This window comes from Dipodomys spectabilis, unplaced genomic scaffold (assembly GCF_019054845.1).
Source record: "Dipodomys spectabilis isolate Male_0828 unplaced genomic scaffold, ASM1905484v1 ptg000001l, whole genome shotgun sequence".
Taxonomy (NCBI): domain Eukaryota; kingdom Metazoa; phylum Chordata; class Mammalia; order Rodentia; family Heteromyidae; genus Dipodomys; species Dipodomys spectabilis.
Genome location: NW_024870678.1, coordinates 8,762,988 through 8,788,347, shown reverse-complemented (window position 1 = coordinate 8,788,347; position 25,360 = coordinate 8,762,988). Strand labels below are relative to the sequence as shown.

General features: G+C 38.2%; 2 protein-coding genes and 1 pseudogene across 11 annotated transcripts in view; 1 reads left to right on the top strand and 2 right to left on the bottom strand.

The window, feature by feature from the left end:
* Kpna5 (karyopherin subunit alpha 5) overlaps positions 1-1,521 on the bottom strand; it is a 35,238-nt gene extending 33,717 nt beyond the window's left edge. Inside the window, exons 1-2 of one of the 4 annotated variants that reach the window (XM_042696213.1) lie at positions 1,358-1,521; positions 614-678 (exon numbers count right to left, since the gene is read on the bottom strand). Coding sequence is in view for 1 of the 4 variants with exons in the window: in XM_042696164.1 (XP_042552098.1) it covers positions 1,358-1,361 (4 nt within the window). In the remaining 3 variants the exon portion in view is untranslated. Of the gene's footprint in view, positions 1-613; positions 681-1,357 lie in introns of those variants that run through there. The other 3 variants (XM_042696164.1, XM_042696298.1, XM_042696260.1) reach the window with 3 other exon arrangements.
* Positions 1,522-1,685: 164 nt separating this feature from the next.
* On the top strand, positions 1,686-25,076 carry Zup1 (zinc finger containing ubiquitin peptidase 1). Of its 7 annotated transcripts, none has more exons than XM_042680727.1 (10): positions 1,686-1,857; positions 5,728-6,279; positions 9,169-9,273; positions 11,279-11,400; positions 13,931-14,099; positions 19,083-19,271; positions 19,550-19,715; positions 21,132-21,283; positions 22,216-22,436; positions 24,859-25,076. In XM_042680727.1, exons 2-10 carry the CDS (start codon positions 5,733-5,735, stop codon positions 24,904-24,906), a joined length of 1,719 nt encoding a protein of 572 aa, XP_042536661.1. In that variant the 5' UTR covers positions 1,686-1,857; positions 5,728-5,732; the 3' UTR covers positions 24,907-25,076. The 7 variants fall into 7 exon arrangements, with proteins under 7 accessions (XP_042536661.1, XP_042536722.1, XP_042536968.1 ...); XM_042680788.1 differs by having other exon boundaries at positions 1,686-1,908; XM_042680677.1 differs by lacking the exon at positions 1,686-1,857 and adding an exon at positions 3,677-3,873.
* Positions 19,725-21,105, bottom strand: LOC122109040 (annotated as a pseudogene).
* Positions 25,077-25,360: the final 284 nt, after the last annotated feature.

Here is a 25,360-nt window from a genome sequence, read left to right as displayed (position 1 = left end):
TGAAATAGCATTTTTAAAAAAGAATAATTTTAAAAGGAAAACTACTAATATTTTCTGACCACGTTTGATCATACCACTTTGGGCCTACTCCATCACACAGGTACATTTAGAAACCACTTCTGCAACTGTTAACCTATTTGGCCAAACTAAACCATTTCAACAGGTACATTTCAATATAAATTTGTCTTCCAAATAAAATATAGCCCCAACATTGCATATGTCATGTTATTCTTTCTTCGCTGTCTTCATTTTCACAGTGCTGCTTTAAAAAGGATGTCAAGGCCAAGGAAAAATCTCTAAAGATGCTTCCTCACCCAATGAAACTGTTTCCTGGAAATAAAATATTTGGACTGTCTTTCTTCATCGGCTGGGATTTCATAAAAATACTTATTTTTATTGCTGTTGGTACTAACATTTTGAACTCAGGATCTCAAACACACTGGGCCAGCTTGATGGCTAGGACCTGCACTCTACCTCTTGCGCCACACCTCCAGTCCAAGTTTTCTTTTTCTGAAATTTACAACCTGGATTTCTGAAGCCAGGTCTATATGTTTGGATGCTTAGTTAGAATATCACAAGATTCTATGAGGGATTGCAGACTGGGCGCACTTACAACAAGCAGTACTTAGGTCTGAAGGACAGGACAGGTGTCTGCTCCTGGCTTACTTATTCTCCTTCCTGCAAAATATGACTCATTATGAAGCATCGAAATAGAGAGGCAAGTTATAAATCCTTCTGTCTCTCGTGTGTGTGTGTGTGTGTGTGTGTGTGTGTGTGTGTCCGCGCCCCAAAAAGCTCAAGAGTAAAATTTCCCTGCTGGCGTTCTGAAGTATCATGGTGCAATCGCACAGCTTTCCAATCTTCCCATTTCTTCGGCGTGATCCAGGAAACGCAATGAAATGTTCTCGCGGCAGCAGGGGTCGGCTGGCAGGGGCAGGTGGGGGTGAGGCACAGAGGGTCCCCAGGATCACCGGTCTCGTCGTGAGGTTAGGGTTGGCACGTCCACAACAGATGGACGTCTGGGCCCCACCAGGTATGGGAGACAAGCGCCGGGGGCCGGCTGGCCGGCCGGGCGGGCGGACCCGGCGGGGCGGACCCGGCGGGGGTGACCCGTGGCCGCGGCCCCGCCGACCCGGCTCCGGGGCCCCCAGCACGACAGCCCCGCGCCGGTCAGCGACGGCGTCACCGCGCCGCGGTCGCCGCGCCCGGCGGTGCGGCTGCCACGCCCCCCGCCCCCCCCATGCCGCTGTCCGCCGGGGACCCAGCTGCAAACCCGGTGGTCCCGCTAACTACCGCCCCCCGCCGGAGAGTCCAAGCGCTAGAATCCCCCCAACCGGGCCTACGTCACCCCACTTACCCATGGGAGTGGAACTCTCCGGCACCCTGACCTGCGGGTCCCCGGCGGCGACGTCCGCGGCGGATAGCCGAACGATAGGCACTGCTCCCTCAGAGCCCCCGAGCGCAGCCCAAGATGGCGGCCACCTGCGCCCCTTCCCCGAGACCCCGCCGCTCGCTTCCCAGAAGCCCTTGCTATCCGCGGCGGCCGCGGCGGTGGAGGCGGCAGGGGGCGTGGCTATAGGAGGGGAGGCGTGGCTCCGATTGTGGGCGGGGCGGAGAAAAGCGCGCTGTGTGTGCAGACCTCTGCTACCCCTTAGCTCTTCTCTCACTTCTTCAGTTTCTCATTCCCAGTGGCGAGACCGTCACGGATCCACTGCGTACCCACAAGGAATGAGTTCTCATCGGGTCACCAATTCATCCATCTGTCTGTCCGTCTTACAGTGCAGTGCTGATTGAGAAGACTAATCTTTGACTCGCACCTTTTTGGAGAGGGGGGAATCCAACAGTCCAAGAAACCTGGTAAAAATTTCTGGTGGAGTGTGAATGGCTTGGTTTTGGTTGACCTCTCAGGTGATTACTGCTCATTCTAGCTTCCAGAATTTGTAAGCACTCGTTAGTTGTTTATTTTTCTTTCTTTCTTTCTTTCTTTATTGGGTCCGGTCGTGGGGCCTGAACTCTGGGCCTGGGCGCTGTCCCTCAGCTCTTCAGCTCAAGGCCAGCGCTCTCCTACTTGAGTCACAGCGCCACTTCCGGCTTTTTTCTTTTTGCTTATGTGGTGCTGAGGAATCGAACCCAGGGCCTCAGGCATGCAAGGCAAGCGCTCTACCACTGAGCCACCTTCCCAGCCCTATTTTTGTTCTTATACTGTTATTTTAGTAGATTGTTGAGAAGCAAAGAAATACAAATGTCCTGTTCAGTGTTCCATATTTAACCATAAACCCACAGAATAATTTGCTGTTATTGAAACAGGGTCTTGACCTATGACTCAGGTCAACCTGGAACTTATGATCAAACAGTCCTGCCTCAGTCTCCTGACAGCTGGTATTAAAAGTATGAGCTACCCTATCTGGCACCCTGCAGAATAATTTTTTAAAACCTTATATTGCGCATACATCAGATCATGCCATTCTTCTGTTTAGATATTCAGTAGTATTCTAGAAGGTCCTAGGTGATTTGACTAGTGTCTGTAACTCTGACCTAATTTTATAATCACTCTTCCCCTTCTCCCTAATATTATATTCTGTTGACTACTTGTTCTTTTTTGAGTCATCTAAGTCTGCCTTCCTATTGTTTTAGCTAAATGAAATGTTGGTGCAAGATTTATTCATCAGCTCCTTTACCTCCACAATAAGACTTTTTCTAATAACGCTAGTATATCTTTAACTCCGTTTTGCTTTATAGCTTTTTTTTTTTTTTTTTTTTTGGCGGTCGTGGGGCCTGAACTCTGGGCCTGGGCACTGTCCTCAGCTCAAAGCTCAAAGCTAGGTCCCCACCACTTGAGCTACAGCGCCACTTCCGGCTTATTTCTGCTTATGTGTACTGAAGAATCGACCTCAGGGCCTCATGGTAAGGCAAGCACTCTACCACTGAGTCATCTTCCCAGACTTTTATCACTAGTTTCTTTCCACTATCTCACAAGAATGTAAGCTTCAAAAGCCCTGTATTTTGGTTACTATCGCATCTCCAGTGCCAAGCATAATGGTTCTTTTGGGCGATCTTTATTGTTGAATAAATAACAACTGGGAGAGAAATATAAATATGTACATATGATCTTGTAACCTTGAAAAAAATGACTTGTCTTAGTTATTTTGAATCTATAGAACTTAATTTGGGCTTGACATGTTGTAGTTATATAACTCCTCTACCAATACAAAGAATAGCCTGTAACTCAACCAAGCTATAAATAAAGAACTATAGATACATTTGCCCTAGCATCGGGCCTTATGAAGTTTCTCAGACCTTAACATGTTCTGGATCTGAGCCGGGCACTGGTGGCTCACGCCTGTAATCCTAGCTACTTAGGAGGCTGAGGTCTGAGGATCACGGTTCAAAGCCAGCCTGGACAGGAAAGTCCTTGAGACTCATCTCCAGTTACCATCAGAAAGCCAGAAGTGGTGCTGTGGCTGTGGTAAAGCGGTAGTCTTGAGCTCTGGTTCAAGCCCCAGGACCAGCAACAAAATAAAAATAAAACAAAATTCTGGGTCTAGTTTGTCTAGTAGTAAACCGGGAGGGAAAAGAAGGGGGAGGGGGGGAAGCGCGAAAGAGATGAATAAAAAGACTACAACTCCCAGAATGCACTACAGACCCGCGTGGAGCAGGGCATGCTGGGATTCCTTTCCTTCGAGGGCTGGAAGTGCTTTGTGTTTTTGAGTCTTCGTTTCATTTCGCGGTCAGCTGTATTTTGAGTGCGTGACGGTCAGGAGAGAGGCTGGGCGCCACGCTCGGACTCCTCTGCCTACGAGGCCGCGGCGATTGCGGCGGCGGGACCCGGAGCGGGTGGAGTGAAGCACGGTGTCGGAGCCGCTGGGTTTCCGGGTGGGTGGACGCCGACGGTGGCGTCTTGGTTCCCGGGCTTCGAGCTCCGGCTCAGGGACGCGTCTGAACTGTCTCTCGTGTCCTCGCTCGGGACGTTGGGGCCCACTCGGGACGTTGGGGCCTACCCAGGCCCGGCTGCGCGCCTTCCGGCCCTCCCCACCCCCTCCGGGCCCCGCACCTGCTACCGGCCTAGGCCGACTTCCCTCTCGCTGCGGAGGCCCTCGGGGTCTGGAGGTCTCCTCTCCGAGAAGACACTGGGGAGTCGAGACACCGTCCTTGTAGAAGTAGAAACTAGTTTTTACCTGTCTGGAGAGAAAGGAGGAGCAGAAGGACAGCAATGTAGGGAGGTTTTGTAAAGCTAATTTTCTGTAAACGGAGGGAACAACGTTCTCTGTTCTTGGGTGGGGTTTTTTTTCCCCAAAGTACTTAGCTGAACGGTGTAGGAGAGTGGTGGTTGTGATTGCTTCTCTTGTTGGTTTTTCACCTTCATGTGAGTAGTGAGACTTAACTAGCCCCTAAAGTCTACAAGAGATTGGCCAATCTAATGTAACCCATTTTGTAGACTGACACTGGAAGAGATGAGAAAGCCAGAGTGATAGAACCTGAGGCCCGAAGTCGGTTATCTAGGCTAGGAAGTGCTGTTTCCTACTATTGGTGTGCTTTCGGCTGAGAGTACAAGCTGTGGAGCAGACTGTACTAGCACTTTGAATACCACCATTTTCTGAGATCTATTAGCGCCAGGGTTTCCTTATGTGTGGACTGATAGAGTAGTATTTATTAAACGTAAAGCTGTTGAAGTGTTATTAGTGTTGATTCTCACATTAGGACATGTTTATACTCCCTCACAATTAATAAGTTTTAAAGTATTTTATGCGACTTAGTAGCTGGACATGTATTTTTTTTTAATCTAGCTATCTTACACTTTGGGGGAGGGGGGGGGTTGAATCTAAGGACCCAAGTTTGCTTCTCTTCTGTAGTTGAGCCCAATTACCTCTCTACCACTTGAGCTGTGCCTCGAGCCCTGCTTTTTGCTGGAAACAGAGAAGTCTAGCAGACTTTTCTGTCCAGGCTGGCCTTGAACTGTAAACTTATGAATCTCAACCTCTTGATTATAGGCATGAGACTGGCTGGATAGCTTTTTAAACATAATTCTTCCTTATTTTTAAATATTTAATCCTTTATTTTGTTTTATTGCTTGTACTGAATTCTTGAAATTATAAATTGGACATGAGGTACAGGTTAAGTGTTCCTTATTTAAAATGCACAGCATCAGAAATATTTCTAATTTTTGAATTTTTTTTACAATTTTGGAGTGCTTACGAATGCATAATAAGATGTTTTGGGGATGAGACAACTCTAAACACAAAGTTCACTTTGGTGTCATATGTAGTGCACATAGCCCAAAGGTGAATTTATACACTGTTTTCAGTATGCCTGTGTTTTGACTGCCACCTTTTACCCGAGGTCAGATACTGAATTTTCTAGTTGTGGCATGTCAACCCTTAAAATGTTTCAAATTTTGAGAAGTGCAGATGTGGCTCAGATGGTAGAGCTCCAACTTTGAGCAAAAAATTTAAGAGAGAGCAAGGCCCTGAGTGTAAGCCCCAGGACCAGCATCAAAAACACAAAACAAAGATGTTCAAATTTTGAAGCATTTGGAGTATGAGTTTTTTATCATTCTGATGAAATTTTGTTTGAGATTTATAAAGTTGTATATTTTGGAACAGTAAATACACTGGAAATTTTTCCATTAAAATACAACAGTACCAAAGAATTGTCATATCATTTTGTGAAATGTATTTTCCTTTAAATCCTGGCTTTGAAACTTAAAAATGATATTGTGTTCTTTTCTAGCTACCATGCTTTGCTGTGATATTTGTGGTGAAACAGTAGCTTCAGAACCTGATATGAAGACTCACCTCCTAATTGTTCACATGGAAAATGAAATTACTTGTCCATTTTGCAAGTTGTCGGGGGTAAATTATGATGAGATATGTTTTCATATTGAAACAGCTCATTTTGAGCAGAATACAGTAGAAGGAAATTTTGAGAGGACAGACACAACACAGTTTGGGATTTCAGATAACAAGGACAATACCCTACAGAGTACTGGGGAAGTTAATTCAAGTGATCGTTCGGCATGTGCGTCTAACCATCCAAAAAGTTCAGCTCAAAGCCTGCCTAAAGATGTTCCTTTTAAACAGGAAGCCTTTTACTCAGAAAACTTAACAGAATCTAGAAAAATGCTGAAAAGCAGGGAAAAGCAGTCTGGATTGTCTGAAATAAAAGGATCAACTTATGAAGCAGTGTATAGTCTTCCTGACTGTCCATTTTGTGGCAAAGTAGAGGCATGTAGTGACGATATGGAAATCCACATGAAAACAAAACATGCCAATGTTTTGGAAGGTTGAGTATTTATTATAAATAATTATAACTAACAGTCTCCTTAGAGTGTGGTCTCCTAGAAGTTGTGTTTTTTTTTTAAGTCAGATGGCTGTAAATATGCTTTAAAATCCAGCTCATGTCCATAACATTGCTTATTTGCAATTACTGCAATATAAAAATACAATTATGAAAAAAATATTGATGCAGATACAAAATGTTTTAACTACATTTAAAATAATTGCAGAAATGTCCTAATTTTCAGAGGATAAACTTCTATTCAGTTAGTGAATTCTGGTTTGACTCTGTTATGGTCAGGGAATTATATCCTGTATAATAACTCCTTTGGATTTATTGAGCCGTGTTTTGTAGCTCAAGTTATTAGTGATCTATCTTGGTATATCTCCTGGATTCTTGAAATAAATAAAAAGTATATTCTGCTTTGTTGGGTAGAATTCTGTATGTGTCAGATAGATTGTGTTGTTTTATGTTCAGATTATTTTCCTTGCTCAATTCTTATCTAGTAGTTCTGTCAGTTTTTGAGAAGAAATTGTTGAAATCTCCATTTGTAATGATGAATTTGTTTTTTCTTCCAGCTCTTATATTTGAGTTTTAAGAGTTCTTTGGATATTTTGGATACAAACTTTTTATCAGACACGTGTTTTGCAAATACTTTCTCCAGTATATGTATATGACTGATATTTTTGCTTTTTATACAGTACAAGTTTGGTTTTTGTTTTTTGCTGATCCTGTGGCTTGACCTCTTTTGCCACTGTCCCTGAGCTTCTTTTACTCAAGGTTAACACTCTATCTCTTAAGTCACAGTGCCACTTCTGGCATTCAAACAGTCTCAACAGATTTTCATGCCAGAGCTAGCTTTGAACCATGATCCTCAGATCTCAGTGCCCCGAGAACAGGATTACAGGTGTGAGCCACCAGTGCCCAGCTTACAGTACACATTTTTAATTTTTATGCAACACATCTTCATTTCATCTTTGTGGGTCATGCTTTTGGTATTGTATCTGAAAACTCTACCAAATTCTAAAAGTTTTAGAGATTTGCATTTAGCTTAACTCATTTGACTTAAATTTTGCAAGACTTTTTTTTTATTTGTAAAAGACATAAAGTTGGTGTTTAGGTTCTTTTTTAATGCTGTTCCCTGACTGTAAGTGAAATGTCTTTCTCAGTTAATTTCCTCTGTTGTATATGCCATATATTTTGTCTGTTTTCTATGTCATGTGCTTTTCAATTGCTTCTATTCTTGTTCATATATATTGATTTTTGTTGTTTTTTAAATATTTTTCCAGTATAATCCTTAACTTCAGCTTAATCCATAGGTTATTGCTTACTTCAGTCTTATGCAGGACTTAAATTTTGTTTTCTGTTTATTGTCTAAAGCAGAGTTCTGGACTCTTGAGGGCCTAAAGCACTCTCACATTTTCTTGAAAATGTTTATGTTCGCCTTTTCATATTTATTTTATTCTATTTAAATTGTGTGCATCTGTATACTGGGCTTAACACTGACTTTTTTGTATTTTAGAAGTTTTTACATCTCTCTGTGGACCAGTTTCCTGATCTTAATTTTTATTTAGTTGGCTATTATTCGTTGTCTTACTTTTAATAGCCATAATTTTGTAACATACCATTAATATCAGACAGGGAAGTTCTTCCCTTTTTCTTCATTTTCAGTATTAACTGACAAGTTCACTTTATGGTTTTGCTTGAGTTTTAGAATAATTTTTCAAGTCCTATGAGAATATTGTTGAAATATTATTGAAATATTACTTGATATTAGATCAGAATATATCTTCACAGTAATCCATCAAGGTGGCATGAATTTTTATTTTCTTTAGAAATTGTGTTAGTTTTATTCCTATATAGATTATAGTTTCTATTGCTTATGAGTTGGATGTTTTCTCTTATCTAATTAACTTTTGCAAGTTTGTCGACATAATATCAAATTTAGTTTATAACTATATCTAGTCTTATTTCTAATTTGTTATCCATTGATCCCATCAGTTTTCTAAGTAGATGCTGTTAATGACTGCTATTATGGGCTAGTACAACAATTCCCACTTGAGAAATGCTTGACACCAAACTATTGGCACACTATTTTGAAAGTTTCTCAGTGTTAAGTATGTCAGTTATAATAGTATCAGGAGTCTGCATGTTTAGTTGAATAAGTAAATACTTGTCATTAGAGGTACAAAAATCAAATGGAGTAGGTTTTAACTAATGCTTATATACAGTATATGGAGCAAGGCATTTTACAGATGTTGAAGGTATTTTATCTAGTTGTTTTATTTATTTTCTCCACAGAGAACACGTGGAATCTAGACTGAAAAGCAAACAATCATGAGGGAGATGGATGAATGACAAAACTTTTAGGATCAACTTATGTATTCTATATCATAGGTTTTAATTAAGCTAGATACTTTATAGTTATAAAATACACAAAAAATATGATGATGATTGTTTGAAATAGACTGTTTCAGAGATTGGTCAGCTAATACTCATGATAATCAAGAATCAAATAATGTTACTGAGTGTCTAAGTTAGGGTGAAGGGAAAGGATTGTTGGAAGTAAAAGCAAAGAACCACCTCACTGGCATATTGAAGTAGCTAAAAATGATCACAGTGTAAGGACTTTTGATTCGGGTGCTGAAATCTTTGTAAATGAAAGAAAATATCCACCATTTCAGAAAATCCTAGCTACCAAGAAGGGGAATAGGATGCTATAGTCTAGTGACATGAGGAGTTTTTGAAGAAGAAAAAAGAAAACTTATTTGAAAGTGATAAAGGGAAGCATAGTTGACATCTCTTCTATTTCTAGTGTCCTGAATTGCATATGTATTATGGAGCTTTCTTATCTCGTGTCAAAATAAACCAGCTTTCTTCTGCCTTTTAATACAGATCAACCACTCTATGACTGTCCTATGTGTGGGCTCCTTTGTACAAATTACAGTATTCTCCAGGAACATGTCAACTTGCATTTAGAAGAAAGCACCTATAGACAAGGTATGTTTATGCATTTGAAGTTAAAAATACCTTATTTAATTTCTACTTCTTGCGTTTTTCTCTGGAGCAACAATATATAATTTGAGAGAACTCCTTTATCAGATAGAAATAACTCAGCTTCAGCTTAGTATTTAGCCAGTAAAACTGCTAAACTAGGAAGTTGCCAATGAGACTTAAAATTTTCTAATTGCACATGAAGTATACAGACTAAAAGTTTGCATTTCTAGTTGCCTGCCCCACCTTCTAAAGTTACTTATTGGTATCTTATAAAAGTTTTCCTTTATTTTAATGATGGCATTAAGTAATCATTCATGTGCTTTACAAGTTGAAGGATCTTACATGGGTTCCTCAAATCCACTGGGTGGGGGGAGTGCTAAAAGAAATGAATTATATTCTGTTTGTTTCTGAAGGTGTATAGATAATCCTAGCAATGCAAGGGTCTTTAGCATTTAATATCAGTGATCTAATACCAGTATCAGTGATCTCCATGTACATTACCTGCTTGCCCAACCTATACTGTAAGCCTGTAGTAGGTTGTGAAGAAAGATATGGTCCCAGCACATCACTACATATAGCCTCAGGGAATGGGAGGAAATAAACAAATTTTGGATTACATGCCCTAAGATTTAGTGGAAAGAGGACCAAATGGGAAGATGTGGCATCAGGTGAGAGATTTGAGAAGGAAAACTATTTGGTTGCTTAATTAAACGACCAGATTGGAGGCTGGATATAACTTGTCTATATTGAGGAATGCCAGGAAAACAGATAAAGTATTGCTTGTGGGTATGTCAGTGAGGATGTTTCCAGAAGAAATTGGTCAGTAAACTGATTGGGGAAGACCTTTCCTAGATGTGGGCAGGTCTCATCCAATTAAGTTGAAAGTACAGGTAGACCAGGAAAGGCTAAGTAGGTGCAGACTCACTTTGGCTCTTCCTTCTTGATTGGAACCTATTTCTCTTGCTGCCCCCCTGGTAATCAGATTCTTCATTCATCCTTTTTACTCAGGGACTTGCATAGTTGGTCCTTCTTCCAGGACTCTTGAGCCTTTGGACTTAGACTAAGGCTGCCACCCTTACTTTCCTAGCCCTGGGTTTCTTTGTCTAGGCTTCAGATGGCCTATCGAAGAATCTATCTCCTCATGATGTATACACAGTTCTTCCCCATTCTCTCTTCTTCCCTCACATCTCCCCTACCTCCTCTCTGTTCAGTTTCTCCCTAGGTTCTTGACTAATATAGATATGAGAGAGAGAAGATACAAGCCAGAAGGCACTGATCCTGAAGGCCACTGGGAGAGAGGAAGCAGGGCAGGATGTTGTACAGTGACACAATTTGTTTGAGGCTAAACTCTTGTTAGTATTTAACACCTGTACTTTACAAATGTATACTTTTATGTGCCTTTCTTATTTAGTATTGCTTTGAGAAACAAATCTGCTGTACTTACATTAAGAAGCATCAGTGGGACTAAGAATGTGGCTTAGTGGTAATGTCCCTGCCCTAGTATGCATGAAGCCCTGAGTTTGATTCTTCAGTACCACATAAACAGAAAAAGCTAGAAGTGGTGCTGTGGTTCAAATGGTAGAGGTCTAGTCTTGAGCACAGAGAGGCTCTGGAATAGAGCCCAGGCCCTGAGTTCAAGCCCCAGGACCAGTTTAAAAAAAAAAAAAAAAGCATCAATGGGAATGTGTTACTTAACCATTTTAAATTTTATTTTCTCAATAGATAGTAATACCTACTTCATAAAGTTGTCATGAAGATGAAATCAGGTAACTAATGAATAGTGCTTGTGTAGTTTAAGCACTCAGTGATATTTTTTATTTGGATGTATGTCATTCCCTTAGCAGTTCTGCTAGATTTGTGCTCCATGGTTCTATGACAGCATAGGCATGAATGAACAGCAAATAATTATATTGACTGTACAAAATATTTCCTACTAAGTAAGCTCTGATTGTGTCCATTTTTAAGTTTGACTTTTTTTAAATTTTTGAACATTTAAAATATCTAATAGGCATGGATGAAGTACAGTGTTCTAGTGATCTAGAATTGGCTTTCCAGCTTCAAAAGCAAGAAGACAGAAAGAGGAAATCTGAGGAATCCAGACAAGAAATGGAAGGATTTCAAAAACTACAGGTATAATGATTAATAGCATTTAGAATGTGTTGCTTTGGTAGAGATCTTAGTTCTCCAATATACTTACAAGACTTCAGACTATTATTTTTGTCCTTATCATTAAGCTATTTTTCTCTATATATAATACAGTTTATAAGAACACTATAAGTACTTATTTTGGCCAAATACAGTATCTGAAAACCTTCACATTAAATCCACAAGGTGTTATTTTAGTCCCTCCTCCTCCTTTACTTTGCAGATGAAGAAATGGGAAGAGATGGTTAAATCATTTGTCAAGGATTAGGTGGTGAAACTTATATTCAAATCTATATAATTTGATAGGACAAATTAGGGAACTGATACTCCAAATCTATTTTGATAGCTACTTAGAAATAAAAAAAAAATTCTGGTCCTAGAGTTTGAACTCAGGGCCTGGACACTGTCCCTGAGCTTTACCACTCTACCACTTTGAGCCACAGCTCCTTTTCCAGCCTTTTAATACTAATTGGAGATCAGAGTCTCAGGGATTTTCTTGCCTGGGCTGGCTTTGAAGGGCAGGTCTCAGCCTTCTGAATAGCTAGGATTACAAGCTTATGTGTCTTCAATCTTAAATTCTTTTTTTTCTTATTTTTTTGTATTAAACTTTAACAATTTTAATTTTAGACATTCTTGTGAGGGGAGTTTGTTAGGGTTTTTTTTGTTGTTGTTGTTGTTTTCTCTATTATTTCCTCTGGTACTAGGCTTAGAACTCTGGGTTTCATACTTGATCAGCTTATTCAACTGGCTCACTTGGCTGACACCTTACCACTTGAGCTGGCCCCCAGCCTTACTTTTTTTGCTGATTATTTTGGAGATGGAATCTCATGATGGACTTTTCTGCCTAGGTTGACTTCAAACTTCAGGCCTCTGGCCTCACCCTTCTGTGCAGCTAGAACAGGCACATGCCACTAGTACCTGGCTGGGCATTATTGGAATGTACTTTTTGATGATAGATTTGTCTTAGGTGGACAGTAGCAGCTGTTGAACTAAATTGGTAGCACATTATGTTTTTAATGCATTTAATGGATATTATTTCCCTTTTCATTTCCTTTTTTTTTTTTGGTTGGTTATGGGGCCTGGTTATGGACCTGGCGCTATCCTTCAGCTCTTCTGCTCAAGGCTAGCACTCTACCACTTGAGCCACAGCGCCACTTCTGGCTTTTTCTGCTTATGTGGTGCTGAGGAATCTAACCCAGAGCCTCATGCATGCAAGGCAAGCACTTTACCACTGAGCCACCTTCCCAGTGCCCTCATTTCTAACTCACAAATTTAACATATTTTTTTCTTTTGTGCTACTGCTTAATTGTTTTGTTTTTTGTTTTTGTTTTTTGCCAGTCCTGGGCTTGAACCCAGGGCCTGGGCACTGTCCCTGAACTTCTTTTTTGCGCAAGGGTAGCATTCTACCATTTGAGCCACAGCACAACTTCCACCTTTTTTGTTTATGTGGTACTGAGGAATCAAACCCAGGGCTTCATACGTGCTAAGGCTACCACTCTACCACTAAGCCACATTCCCAGCCTACTACTTAGTTTTTAGTGTGTTAATAGGATAGTACAAACAAAAAAGATTTTAATCAATTAAGTTTGACAAGTTGTTATACTTCTCAAAACCTGAGTGTTAAACATCTCTTCTAGACCTTTTCAGTTTTCATTTTTTGCCACACTTTACTCAAGGTATTGCCACGTAAGACTTGAGCCACACTTTCAGTCCTATTTGCTTTTAGCTTGTTTTTCAAATAAAATGTTGTACTAACTTTGCTCCAGGCTGGCCTTAGACTGTGATCTTCCTGTCTCTGCCTTCTAAGTAGCAGGAACTGTGGGCATCCAGCACTATACCCAGCCTCCAGCTTGTTTAACCTTCAAATCTTTTTTTTTCTGACTTTACACATGGATAGTTCCTTGAAATATAGTTTGGAAGATGTGACTTAGGATTTCTTACTCGGTGTTGATTTATTTATATGCAAAATATTTTTACCATAATTGAGAGAGAAGAAAATTGGCTTTTGCTAAGGCAAAAATGTTTTTTGAACATTGTCCAAACAAAATGTTTCGAATATTTAAAGAGGTTTATCTTGTACCTTTGCAATTGTTTATATCTCAAGAAGCTTTTCCGTAGGTGGTTTTATGCATGCTATGTGAGTTCTTAGTCCAATGTACACAAATGTAAATTCATTTACTAAACAGTATGATTGTCTGAATGACGATTTAGTAAGCCTTCGCAAACTAACCTCAGAACCAAAGATTGACAAGTTTTTTTAAAAACGTCAACATTCAGAATTCTTCTGCCTTTAGAAGAAAGATCGGTTTAGTGTAAGGAAAGCAAGCAGGTTTTTACAAAGAAGTGCTATCATAGTTATAGAAAAATGGTTAATTATTAAGTTAGGGACTTAAAAAATGACATATAAACCAGAATATTTCAGAATCAATTTCCAAATATTAAAACTGTAATAAGTTAACATCTCATTGAAGTACAGGGACGTGAAAATTAAGTAATTTGTTTTTATGTCCAAAAGCGACAATATGGTTTAGATAATTCTGGAGGATATAAACAACAGCAGTTACGGCAGATGGAAATAGAAGTAAATAGGGGACGAATGCCTCCATCTGAATTTCATAGAGTAAAAGCTGGCATGATGGAATCACTGGCTCTTGGTATTGATGATGGGCAAACAAAAACTTCTGGTAAGTACTGAAACATCACTACCATCATTTTAATAGTGCATATGCTGCTGAAGTGATAGAACCAATTAAGCGTGTATGTTTTGATTTTGTTGTTGTTGTTGTTTTGATATTTCTGGGCTTTGAACTCATAAGTTTGCTAGGCAAGCACTCTACCACTTAAGCTGCACTTCTCACTCTCCAGCTTTTATTTTATTTTTGTCAGTTGTGAGGCTTGAACTGGAGGCCTGGGCGCAGTCTCTGAGCTCTTTTGCTCTTATCGCCACTTACAGTTTTTTTAGTAATTCATTGGAGAGAAGAGTCTCATGGGGACTTTTCTGCTCTTCCAACCACCATCCTCAGATCTCAGCCTCTTGAGTAGCTAGAATTACAAGTGTGAGCCACAGGTGCCCGGCCCTAATTTTTTATTTTTTAAAATATTTTTTGAAGGATCTGTAGGCATGTTTTTATAATAAGATAATTTATATTGTGTAATTTGTTACTGGAAATCAATTTTTGGAGTTTTTATTGAGTGTTTATATGTTCTAGATTAATGCTATCTAATAGAAATATGATGTGAGCCTCAAGGAATTTTAAATTTCCTAAAACCATTGAAAACAAATATTTAAAAAGGTAAAAGAAGCTCCTCAACTTGAAGTGAATTGTGTTTTGATAAGCCCATTGTACACCAAAAAAATATCCTAAATTGAAAGTGCGTTTAATATAAATAAACTACTGTACATCATAGCAAGATAGTGTTCTGCAGTGTACTGGTTATTTTTTTTGGGGGGGGGGGGCCGGTCGTGGGGCCTGAACTCTGGGCCTGGGTGCTGTCCAGCTCTTCAGCTCTACCACTTGAGTCACAGCGCCACTTTCAGCTTTTTTCTTTTTTTGCTTATGTGGTGCTGAGGAATCGAACCCAGGGCCTCATGCATGCAAGGCAAGCGCTCTACCACTGAACCACCTTTCCAGCCCCCAGTGTACTGGTTATTGACCAGTTATTTTCCCTAGAGTCTGTGGAGCTTACTTCACTGCATATCCATAACTCAGGAAAGAGTCAGAGATCATGGTTTCTACTGAATGCATATTCCTTTCCTACTACTACTGTAAAGGGAACATCTTACTGAAAAAGTTACATCAGATTTATAAAAACCAAATTTTAGGAGCTTAAACCCATGATCTCAACTTAATATCAATATTAAGATTGAGATTGCTTAATTATTACGTATTTTATACTTTATAGCACATCTCAATTAGACAAGCCACATTATAAATGCTGAATAATAACATAGCTAGTGGCTACTCTGTTACCCCACAGTTTTGGATGTTAAGAAGTTTGTATATATTCTAGCATTTAACTCTAAATAAATATCCTTTTGTGTACTGTTACAGATTCTGAATGAGGTCATTGTGGCATAGGTTAAATAACTTCCCAAAGCAAGGTGCTACAGCTAGTTATTGACTTCTCTGGATTTATGATCAAGTCTGCTTTGTTCCAAACCATGTTTTTTAGTCTTAACCACATATGTATTTATGTCTGTAAAAATATTCTACATGTATTTAATCTACTCATACATGGGCTATAATACTATGTTTAAATATACTGATTCTTGTTACTATACTTCACTTTTTCTGCTATATCATATTTCCCTATATGAATTCCATCTTACCTGTTTTCACAGACATAGACCTTTTATTTCTAGTTATTTGCTTTTAAATTTAAAAAACTTAAGAGTTTCTCTTAATAACTGCATTCAGAACTGAATGCTAAGTTAAAGGGTATGAACACCTTCAACTTAACCAAGTAATTATTTTCCAAAATAATTGCAATCTACATTCACACTAATGTGTGAATAATTATATGTGTCAATTAATACAGGAATACTGAGTGATTTTTTTGCCATTTAATGGAACATGAGGTGAAACATACTCTATATGTTTCTGAGTGTTTCTGAGTTAGCTGAAAGAAATTACTTATTTGGCCGGGCGCTGGTGACTCACGCCTGTAATCCTAGCTACTCAGGAGGCTGAGATCTGAGGATCGCGGTTCAAAGCCAGCCTGGGCAGGAGAGACCGTGAGACTCCTATCTCCAGATAAAAACCGGAAGTGGCGCTGTAGCTCAAGTGGTAGAGCGCTCGCCTTGAGCTGAAGAGCTGAGGGACAGCGCCCAGGCCCAGAGTTCAAGCCCCACGGCCGACCAAAAAAAAAAAAGAAATTACTTATTTGCTAACTCTGTCTATATTAGCTTGTCTTTATTTTTTATTTCTGGGAGTCCTTTAATTGTTCAAGCAACTAATCCTTTGTTGGGTAAATAAATGTAAATATAAGACTACAAATCTATGATTTGCCTTTAAATGTTGAATGTGCAGTTAATTAGAAGTTAATTTTTTTCTCTGTTTTACTTTCCCCCCCTTTTAGGTGGGTACATGTGTTTGAGCTCAACCTCACAATTGCCTGTCTTTTTGCTAGAGGTGTGGCTCAAGTGGTAGAACTTATTTTGGAGATGGATTCTGGCAGACTTTTCTGCTCTGTTTGGCCTTGAACTGCAATCTTATGGATCTCAGCTTTCTGAATAGCTAGAATTACAGACATGAACCACTAGCCTCTGGCTAATTAATTTCACTAGGAATTGTAGGAGGGGTAGGTGGGAAGGTAGGGATCTTTTTTTTTCCACTTGTAACAACATTTCTAAGGGTTCATTTATCTCAATACCAATTATTGAGCCTTTGTTTTCTCTATTTATTTGTAATACCACATATTATATATTTTTATATCCAGGAGTCTGTTCTGAAAACTTTTTTTTAACTTCATGGGTTTCCATGTTAAAGTATAATGTGTCACAGGACATTCCAGCTGATATGAAATATGAACCATTAGGGTACAGGGGAAAAAACATAAAAATGTCTACTTATATTAGTGTTCTATAGTGCATTAGTGCATATAGCTTAAAATAAAAATATTTATATAAGAATAAATGGCATTATTCCCCATCTTTTTTATAAACTTCATTGAAATTTAGAAGTGATTGATTTGGTGGCAAAGGTTTTTATTATTCTATCAAGTTGATTGAAACAACCATCTCTTAGTGTCCATTTATAATATATACTTGCAATTTTGTTTGTATTTTAATAACAAAAGTAAATTAATTTGGAAAGTAAAATACTTGATTATGCAAAAATTTTCCCTTAAATCAGTTACATGATGTGATTACTGAGGCAGTTTCCCAATAGCAAAGTACTCCTAATTATACGTAATAAGGATACCTATATATACCGAAGTTTACGTTTGTCCTGCTCTTTACTCACAACATTTAGAACTCAGTTGTAAACATTTTAATTTTCTTTTTCTTTAAGTTTCAAGTCTATTTTTCTGAGTTTTTTGGAAATGGTTAAAATGATCTGTATTTCTGTTCTTTATATACTAAGCATGACAACTACTATAGGTTCCTTTTGACTAATTTATTCACCTTTTATCTACCTTCTTAAAGACCAAAACAAAAAAAAAAAAAACACTTATCCCCTTCATCCAAGTTTAAAATAGTGATTTTCCTTTTGGTATACCACATTATGAGAAAGAATGGGCTACATAAGACTACCGATAGGCCTTCACAGAATCTACGGAGTAAATAAAATATACACAAGGAGCTAGAATATTCTAATATGTCAGAATGTAATCTGGAAGTACTAGGAGTCACAAAGAATAAATGCAGTGATTGTTCAGAAAAAGGACCTCTGCAGACAAGAGTATTTGATCCTTTAAGGATCTTATATGTAGGATTCTAACTATAAGGTGATTGTTCTAATTGAAGGAAAGGGACAAAATCAGGTGTATCATTTTTTTCCCACCTGAACTAGGATTTGAACTCAAGGCCTTGTTCATACTCGCTCACTTGCTTGATAGCTGGCTGGCTGCTGGCTAGCAGTGTTGTTATGATGCCTCTGGCCTACCTTTTTTTTTTTTTTTTTGTAATTGTTGTTCGTTTGTTTGTCATGGGACCTAAACTCTGGGTCTGGGCGCTGTCCCTCAGCTCTTCATCTCAAGGCTAGCACTGTACCATTTGAGCCACAGTACCACTTCTGGCTTTTTTCTGCTTATGTGATGCTGAGGAATTAAACTCAGGGCCTCATGCATGTGAGGCTAGCACTCTACCACTGAGCCACCTTCCCGTGGCCTACCTTCTTGCTTATTTTAGAGAGAGTTTCACAAACTCTTCTGCCCAGGCTGGCTTCAAACAGTGGTCCTGCAGATTTCAGCCACCTGAAAAACTAGGATTATAGGCATCATCTCCAGACTCTTGGGATGAATATTGTCTTAATAACATTTGTTTATCCATTTATAACACTTGCAGTCTGGGTTCATGAGATTTCAAGTATTGTCACAGTTGTCTTTTTGTGTTCAGTATTTGTTATAGTACAAGATATGTACAAAGTGAAAGACTAGAACTGAATTAAAACACCATGGGCAAAATTTGATTGTTCAGTTAGACCAGAGTCAAGATTATGGCAAGAATAGTGATCTAAAATAAAGTTAAGGTTGAGGCTAGCTTGCTGTATAATTTCATATACCATAGATTGATATGATCCCATGAGGTTTGCAATACTGGGGAATAACAGCTAAGGACCTTGTGCATGCTAGCTCAGGACACTGCTTATGAGCTACATGTCCACTCTTGTCTTTTGTTTGAAAGCAAATTGATCAGAATTGAGTGATTTCTGGGTGGTACCATGTATAGCAAATCAGAAATGAGGGTGTGCATTTAGCAGTTGTACTTCCCTTTGCCACGTCCTACAGATACTGAGGTAATATAGTTTTATTTCAGTGTACCCAGTAACACATCAGCAATAGGAAACGTGGATTATAACAAGAACATAAACTTGAGGGTTATATCAGAGAGAAGATTAAAAAAATGGATGGAGTGATAGGATTTGGCTGTAGAGCTGGAGGTTGATGTTAGAAATATATAATATAGCTCTTTCTAAATCCTCTTAATTTCTTTTCTATTTTAGGGATTATTGAAGCTCTTCATAGATACTATCAGAACATTGCCACAGATGTGAGGCATGTGTGGCTTTCTGCAGTGGTGGATCATTTTCATTCATCTTTAGGTGACAAAGGTTGGGGATGTGGTTATAGAAACTTCCAGATGCTACTTTCATCATTACTACAAGATGATACTTTTGATGATTGCTTGAAAGGTATGTGAAATACGGTTCTCGGAACTGAACAAACGATAATATCTGTGATAAGGAGTGAATTAATGCATAGCCTGAATAATGAATAGCTTTAACAAAGAAGCATTGTACTGAAAATTTATATAAAAAAACTAGAATTCTGGTTGGAAGGCATGACATACTAGAAGATAACAGAAATGACTGAAAAACTAGTATAGGATCCTCTAGTATAGGATATACTAGCAAACAAAATCATTAAATGACTTGAAACAGCCTTATAACTTGTTTTTATATAATTTTAGGTATGTCTATTCCTTGCATTCCAAAAATTCAGGCAATGATTGAAGATGCGTGGAAGGAAGGTTTTGATCCTCAAGGAGCCTCTCAACTCAATAACAGGTTACAGGGGACAAAGGCTTGGATCGGAGCATGTGAAATATATACACTTCTGACCTCCCTGAGGGTGAAGTATGTACCTAGAAAGCCTTGTTAATGTTGCTGCCATAGCAGGGAACTTCTTTTGTTTTTGTAAACTTTATTTTTTTTTATCAAAGGAACAATTTAAAGATAAAATTAGATAGCATTAAAAGGAGTAAAACCCAGCAACTTACTTTCAAATCTCTTGCTTTCTCTACTGCCAAGTCCTGTTTTTCAGAGGCAACCATTATTTACCTTTTTCTTTTTTCTTCTTTAAGAAAAAACAAAAAGTGAGTGTATTTAACCATATTCAGCTCATAATAGAGCCAGTGAGTGAAGAGAATAATAATCATGCTGATTATTGAACTGGTATGAACTGGCAATAAAGAAATTTGGTCCAAGGAAGGTAGTAGAACTGTGTCTTGTAAGAATTAGAACTGAGGGGCTGCATAATCATCTGACCTCCACTTGATGTTGTATCTGTGATGTTGCATCTGTGTACATGATAGGAACTCTAGGGATTTTTCAGATTCTTCCTTTAAGGTCACAGTCAGCTGTAGCCACAGTGTAACATTTGTGCTGGGTTGCTCTTTGAACTAAGCAGTCATCTGCATAGGTTCCTTTGTGTGTACATGGTCATCATTCAAATTGTTGATCCTTGACTATTCTTAGAACCACTTGATACTTCTGCCCCAATTTCTCAGTTTCAGCCATTACACAGTCTTATGCAAGAGATAGATACACTTGGCATACAGACAGTCCATCATTGACTGTACTAAGTCCAGTTTGCCTTTAATGGAAAAGTTGATAAAGTTGCTATTAACCAGGATGTGGTAAGGTGGGCCCAGCTGTGTATTATATATTGGAAAAATAAGCAGGAAGGATGTTGGGGAAACTTCTCTTTCCTTTAGTACATTAGGATCCTTTTTGTCTTTTTTAGGCTTTAACCTATCCTTTAAGTTTTTCATCTCTCAGACTAAGTATTCTTTTCGTGGTCGCATACTTCCTTGTTTTCTTTTGCTTCTCCATATTCTCACCGCACTCTTGTCTGTTCTGGAATCATCGTCCATATGACCTTTTTGGTTTTTTTATGTGATACTGGATTTTGACCTCATTCTCGTGCTTGTTGGGAAAGTACAACTTGACCCAAGCTCCCAACTTTTTCTACCTCTAGGTTATTTTTCAGATCAGATCTTTCCCTTTTTTCCCAGGCCAGACTCAACTGCAAGTATCTCTTTAGCTATTCAAGGAGATGTTTATATGTTAGAAAAAAAATACAACCATTAAGTCAACCATCAAGCTTATCTTGGTTATTTAAATATGTCTTCTAAGAAAATGGCAGTTTTCCAAATATACAATAAAATTTTAATTTTTCCTTTGTTCTTTCTTTGTATATTAGATCATTATATTGATGAAAATATTTTCAAAGTACACTGTCAGTAATCCATTTTTGTCGATTCTTTATAGGTGCCGTATTATTGATTTCCACAAGCCAACTGGTCCCTTGGGTACACATCCTCGCTTGTTTGAATGGATATTGAACTATTATTCTTCAGAGAGGGAAGGGGATTCAAAGGTCATATGTACATCTAAACCTCCTATCTATCTACAACATCAAGGTGAGTGTAACTCATAGCTAGTGGTGTTATTTATAAGACAACAAAACATCTGTTGCTTTAAGTCAGATTAAGAGATTAGAACTGAGCTGGGAGTACTGTGACGTACTCTGATTTCCAGAGCTACTTTGTCATTTCAGTACATTTTCGGGTAATGAATGATGGTATTCCTGGCTTCTAGAGGGCCTTTGCCTTCTTTCGTGGTTCATACTTTACTTCCTTCAAGTCTTTATCCAGAAGTCACTAAGATGAAGCCCTCCCCACCAGCCGTCTCCTTATATAAAAGCACAGCTCTACCCCAGACTGTCACCACTGGTATTTCCTTTACTTGTTTATCTGGTTTATAGAGGGTCTCTTTCTATTAGAATAGAAGCTCTATGAAGACAGGCACATTTGTCTGTCTTGTTTGCTGATAAATAACTTACTACTGGGATAGTGCCTGGAATGCAGATATTTAACAAATACTATTGAATGGATGGTCTGAATTGACAGAAATAAAGTGAAGCAATCACTGTTGAGGGTGTGGAACATAAAGATGAAGTTCTCTATTCTGCTATTCTAGTATATTTAACTTTATTTTGTTCACCTTTTGTTTTATGCTAGGTAAATATCTAGTCCTTTCCTTTGAGATTATTTCAATGAGAAATTGGGAAAGGAAAAGTGACATGTGGTAAAATAGCTGCAGAATTTTTTGTAATGGAGTCTTTAAAAATCTAAAAGTAAGCAAAAAAGTGAAAGGAAGTAAAACGAATCATTTAAGAGATCTCAGATATATAAACATCAGAAACTAACAATGTTTATATTCTAAATGCACTTACATATGTCTACATGCTGTATAAATTATACCAGAATAATTATACAATATTTGTGTGTATAGCATAGATATTATATATATGCATATATGTGTGTGTGTATTATATATTATGTTTTCACAGGTCATAGTCGAACAGTTGTTGGAATTGAAGAGAGAAAAAATCGAACATTATGTTTACTGATATTTGATCCTGGATGTCCTTCTCCAGAAATGCAGAAATTATTAAAACAAGATATAGAGGCTAGCAGTCTCAAACAGCTTCGGAAGTTTGTGGGAAATTTAAAACACAAGCAATATCAAATAGTGGCAGTAGAGGGTGCTCTTTCCCCTGAGGAGAAAATTGTAAGTATCTCAGTATGGGAAGCTTGAGTGGGCCAAATATTGTTTTTTATTTATTTTTATTTTGTTTATTTATTATTATTTTTTTTTTGGTCTGTCATGGGGCCTGAATCTGGGCCTGGGCGCTGTCCCTCAACTGTTCAGCTCCAGACTAGTGCTCTACCACTTGAGCCACAGCACCACTTCCAGCTTTTTCTGCTTATGTGGTACTGAGGAATCAAAGCCAGGGCCTCATGCTTGCAAGGCAAGCACTCTACCACTGAGCCACCTTCCCAGCCCCTATTTTTTATTTTTTTACTGGTTATTTTTTTTTTTTTTAATCTTATTGTAAAGATGCTGTACAGAGGGGTTACAGTTACATGAGTAAGGCAATGAGTACATTGTCGATCATTGTTACCCCTTCCCTTGTTATCCCACTATCCCTTCCCTCCCTCACCTCCCCCCACCCCCCACATGCCCAAAGTTGTAGTTTGTTTCCAACATACTGTCCTATGGGTATCATTGTTGCAGTGGGTCATCCTGTGTCCTTGTTTCAGGTTTTGTTTTTCCCCAAATGTAGTTTAAAATGTTTAAAATCATTTTATCCCTTTGTGTTTATCCTATTTCATTAAATTGAACAAATAGGTTTGTTTTTATATAAATTTCTGGGCTGAACATTTTAAACTTAAGTGGTACTTAAAAGACTTTCAGTTGCTTCACTCAGCTTCATAAAAAAGTCTCATTTTATCATATGTAACAATTTTTTGTTTTTTGTTTGTTTTTGGTCAGTCGTGGGGCTTGAACTCTGAGCCTTGGCACTGCCCTGAGCTCTTCAGCTCAAGGCAAGCACTCTACCACTTGAGCCACATTGCCACTTCTGGTTTTCTAGTGGTTAATGGGAGATAAGAGTCTCATGGACTTTCCTGCCTAGACTGGCTTTGAACCACGATCCTTAGATCTCAGCCTCCTGAGTAGATAGGGTTATAGGTGTGAGCCACCAGTGCCCAGCTGTAACAATTTTTAATGCCTTGTGATGGATAAAGATTCCTTAAACCTAACTCAATCTGATAACCTATTTTTTCTGGTTTTATTATTACTATCAAAATTCAATTCTTGTGATTCCTTGGGTTCTGTGTTATATGCTTGGTAAATATTAATGATTTAGTGAATGTAGCTCTTGCCTTTATTCAATTAATTGGTATTAGTTAACTGGCATATTGCAGCAAAGTTTCTAGGAAGTGAAAAATCTCCACTTGCTGTAAACTGAAGCTATATGATAGCACATTAAGTCTGGAGGATGCATAGGCCTCGGGATATTAAGCCACACATTGTTACCGTAGGGTATTTCATATTGATTATTTCACTCTAAAGCTAAATGAAATACACTACTGGAAAGAACATGGAAACTAATAGGATCTTGGGGGAGGGGAAAGCAATAAACTTATTTGAAAGGAGAAATAGCTAATCTTTTTAACCTAATAATTTGAGATGTAAGGGTAAACTATTCAGTTTAATTATAATGCTTCAAAAAGGTTCCTTTTTCGTCTTTCCCTCCTTTATTTCTTCCTCTTTCCTTCTTTCCTTTCTTCCTTCCTTTCTTCCATGCTGGTGCCTAGGCACTATCCCAGTCCCTGAGATTTTTTTTTTTTTGCTCAAAGCTACCACTTGAGCCCTGTTCCACTTCTGGCTTTTTGTGGCTAATTGGAGATTAAAAAAAAAAAAAGTCTCATGGATTTTCCTGCTTGGGCTGGCTTCAAACTTCAATTGATCTCAGCCTCCTGAGTACCTAGGATTACAGGTGTAAGCCACCCACTCAAAATTCAGAAGATTTCTGTGCAATGACCTAAATACCAAATTGTACTCTTGGGTTTTTTTGTTTGTTTGTTTGTTTACCTAACCTCTCGTTTGGTCATATTAAGTTAGGGGTTCATTTTAATTATTTTAAACTATGAAGATGTTTGTTTACCAATGATAGACCTATAGTTATATCACTTGAGAGCTATATTGTCTCAAGTTAAATGTTATGGAGTCATAAAATTTAACCACAATAGACTAATCATAGATATAGTACAATCAATTAAATATAGCTTTCAAATAATTTTTAAATTTTTTATTGTTATGAAGATGAGTATAGAGGGGTACAGTTATATAAGTCAGGTAAAGAGTACATTTCTTATTGGAAAATGTCACTCCTTTCCTCTCTCCCATATTTTCCTTCCTGTCCCCTCTCACAAGTTGTATAGTTCATTCTCAACGTAGTGTCTAATGAGTACCACTGCTGCATTTGTTCACCGTTTGTCTCACCATTTCTGTGCCCATTACCCTCCCAAACAGATAAACGAACAAACAAGACAAAAAAGAAAAATAAACAAAAACAACAAAGAAAAATTTCTTGTTTCCATTTCTTGGAGTTCATTTTCAAATAATTTTTTAATTCCTTTTCAAGGCTAGAAGACAAGCATCTCAAGTCTTTACAGCAGAGAAGATTCCTTGAAGAATAATGGTAGAATTAATTATACTTTGTTTTCCAAATTCAGACATTGAGTTCTGTAATATACCTGAATTCCCTTAATGTTAAGCATGTTATTTAAGTTTCTATAATGCCTTTACTCATAGTATATCATTACTTAGTAATTATTTCAATAAAACATCTTGTTTGCATTATGGGTTTTGTTTTTTTTTAATCCATGTTTCAAATATCAGAGTTTGTATCAGGTCCTAACTTGTATTCCATCAATTTCTTTAATCTTCCATTTAATTCTTTCAGAAAGTACTGTCAGTAGCCCGATAAGGAAGCTGCAGCTCTGAAAGGTTAGGAATTTGCCCAAGAACCTGATAATGATCCAGAATACAAACCTTGGCCTCTCACTTTGAAACATTTAACACTATACCATTTGGCTAGCTTGGCCATTACGGTAATCAGATTTTTCATCACTGTAACAGATACC

Excerpts from the sequence above, each read along its gene's own strand:
- Zup1 (XM_042680727.1), top strand. The coding sequence starts at position 5,733 with ATGCTTTGCTGTGATATTTGTGGTGAAACAGTAGCTTCAGAACCTGAT. Across the intron at positions 6,280-9,168 it reads ACATGCCAATGTTTTGGAAG|ATCAACCACTCTATGACTGT; the intron begins GTTGAGTATTTA and ends CTTTTAATACAG. Across the intron at positions 19,716-21,131 it reads CTGACCTCCCTGAGGGTGAA|GTGCCGTATTATTGATTTCC; the intron begins GTATGTACCTAG and ends GATTCTTTATAG.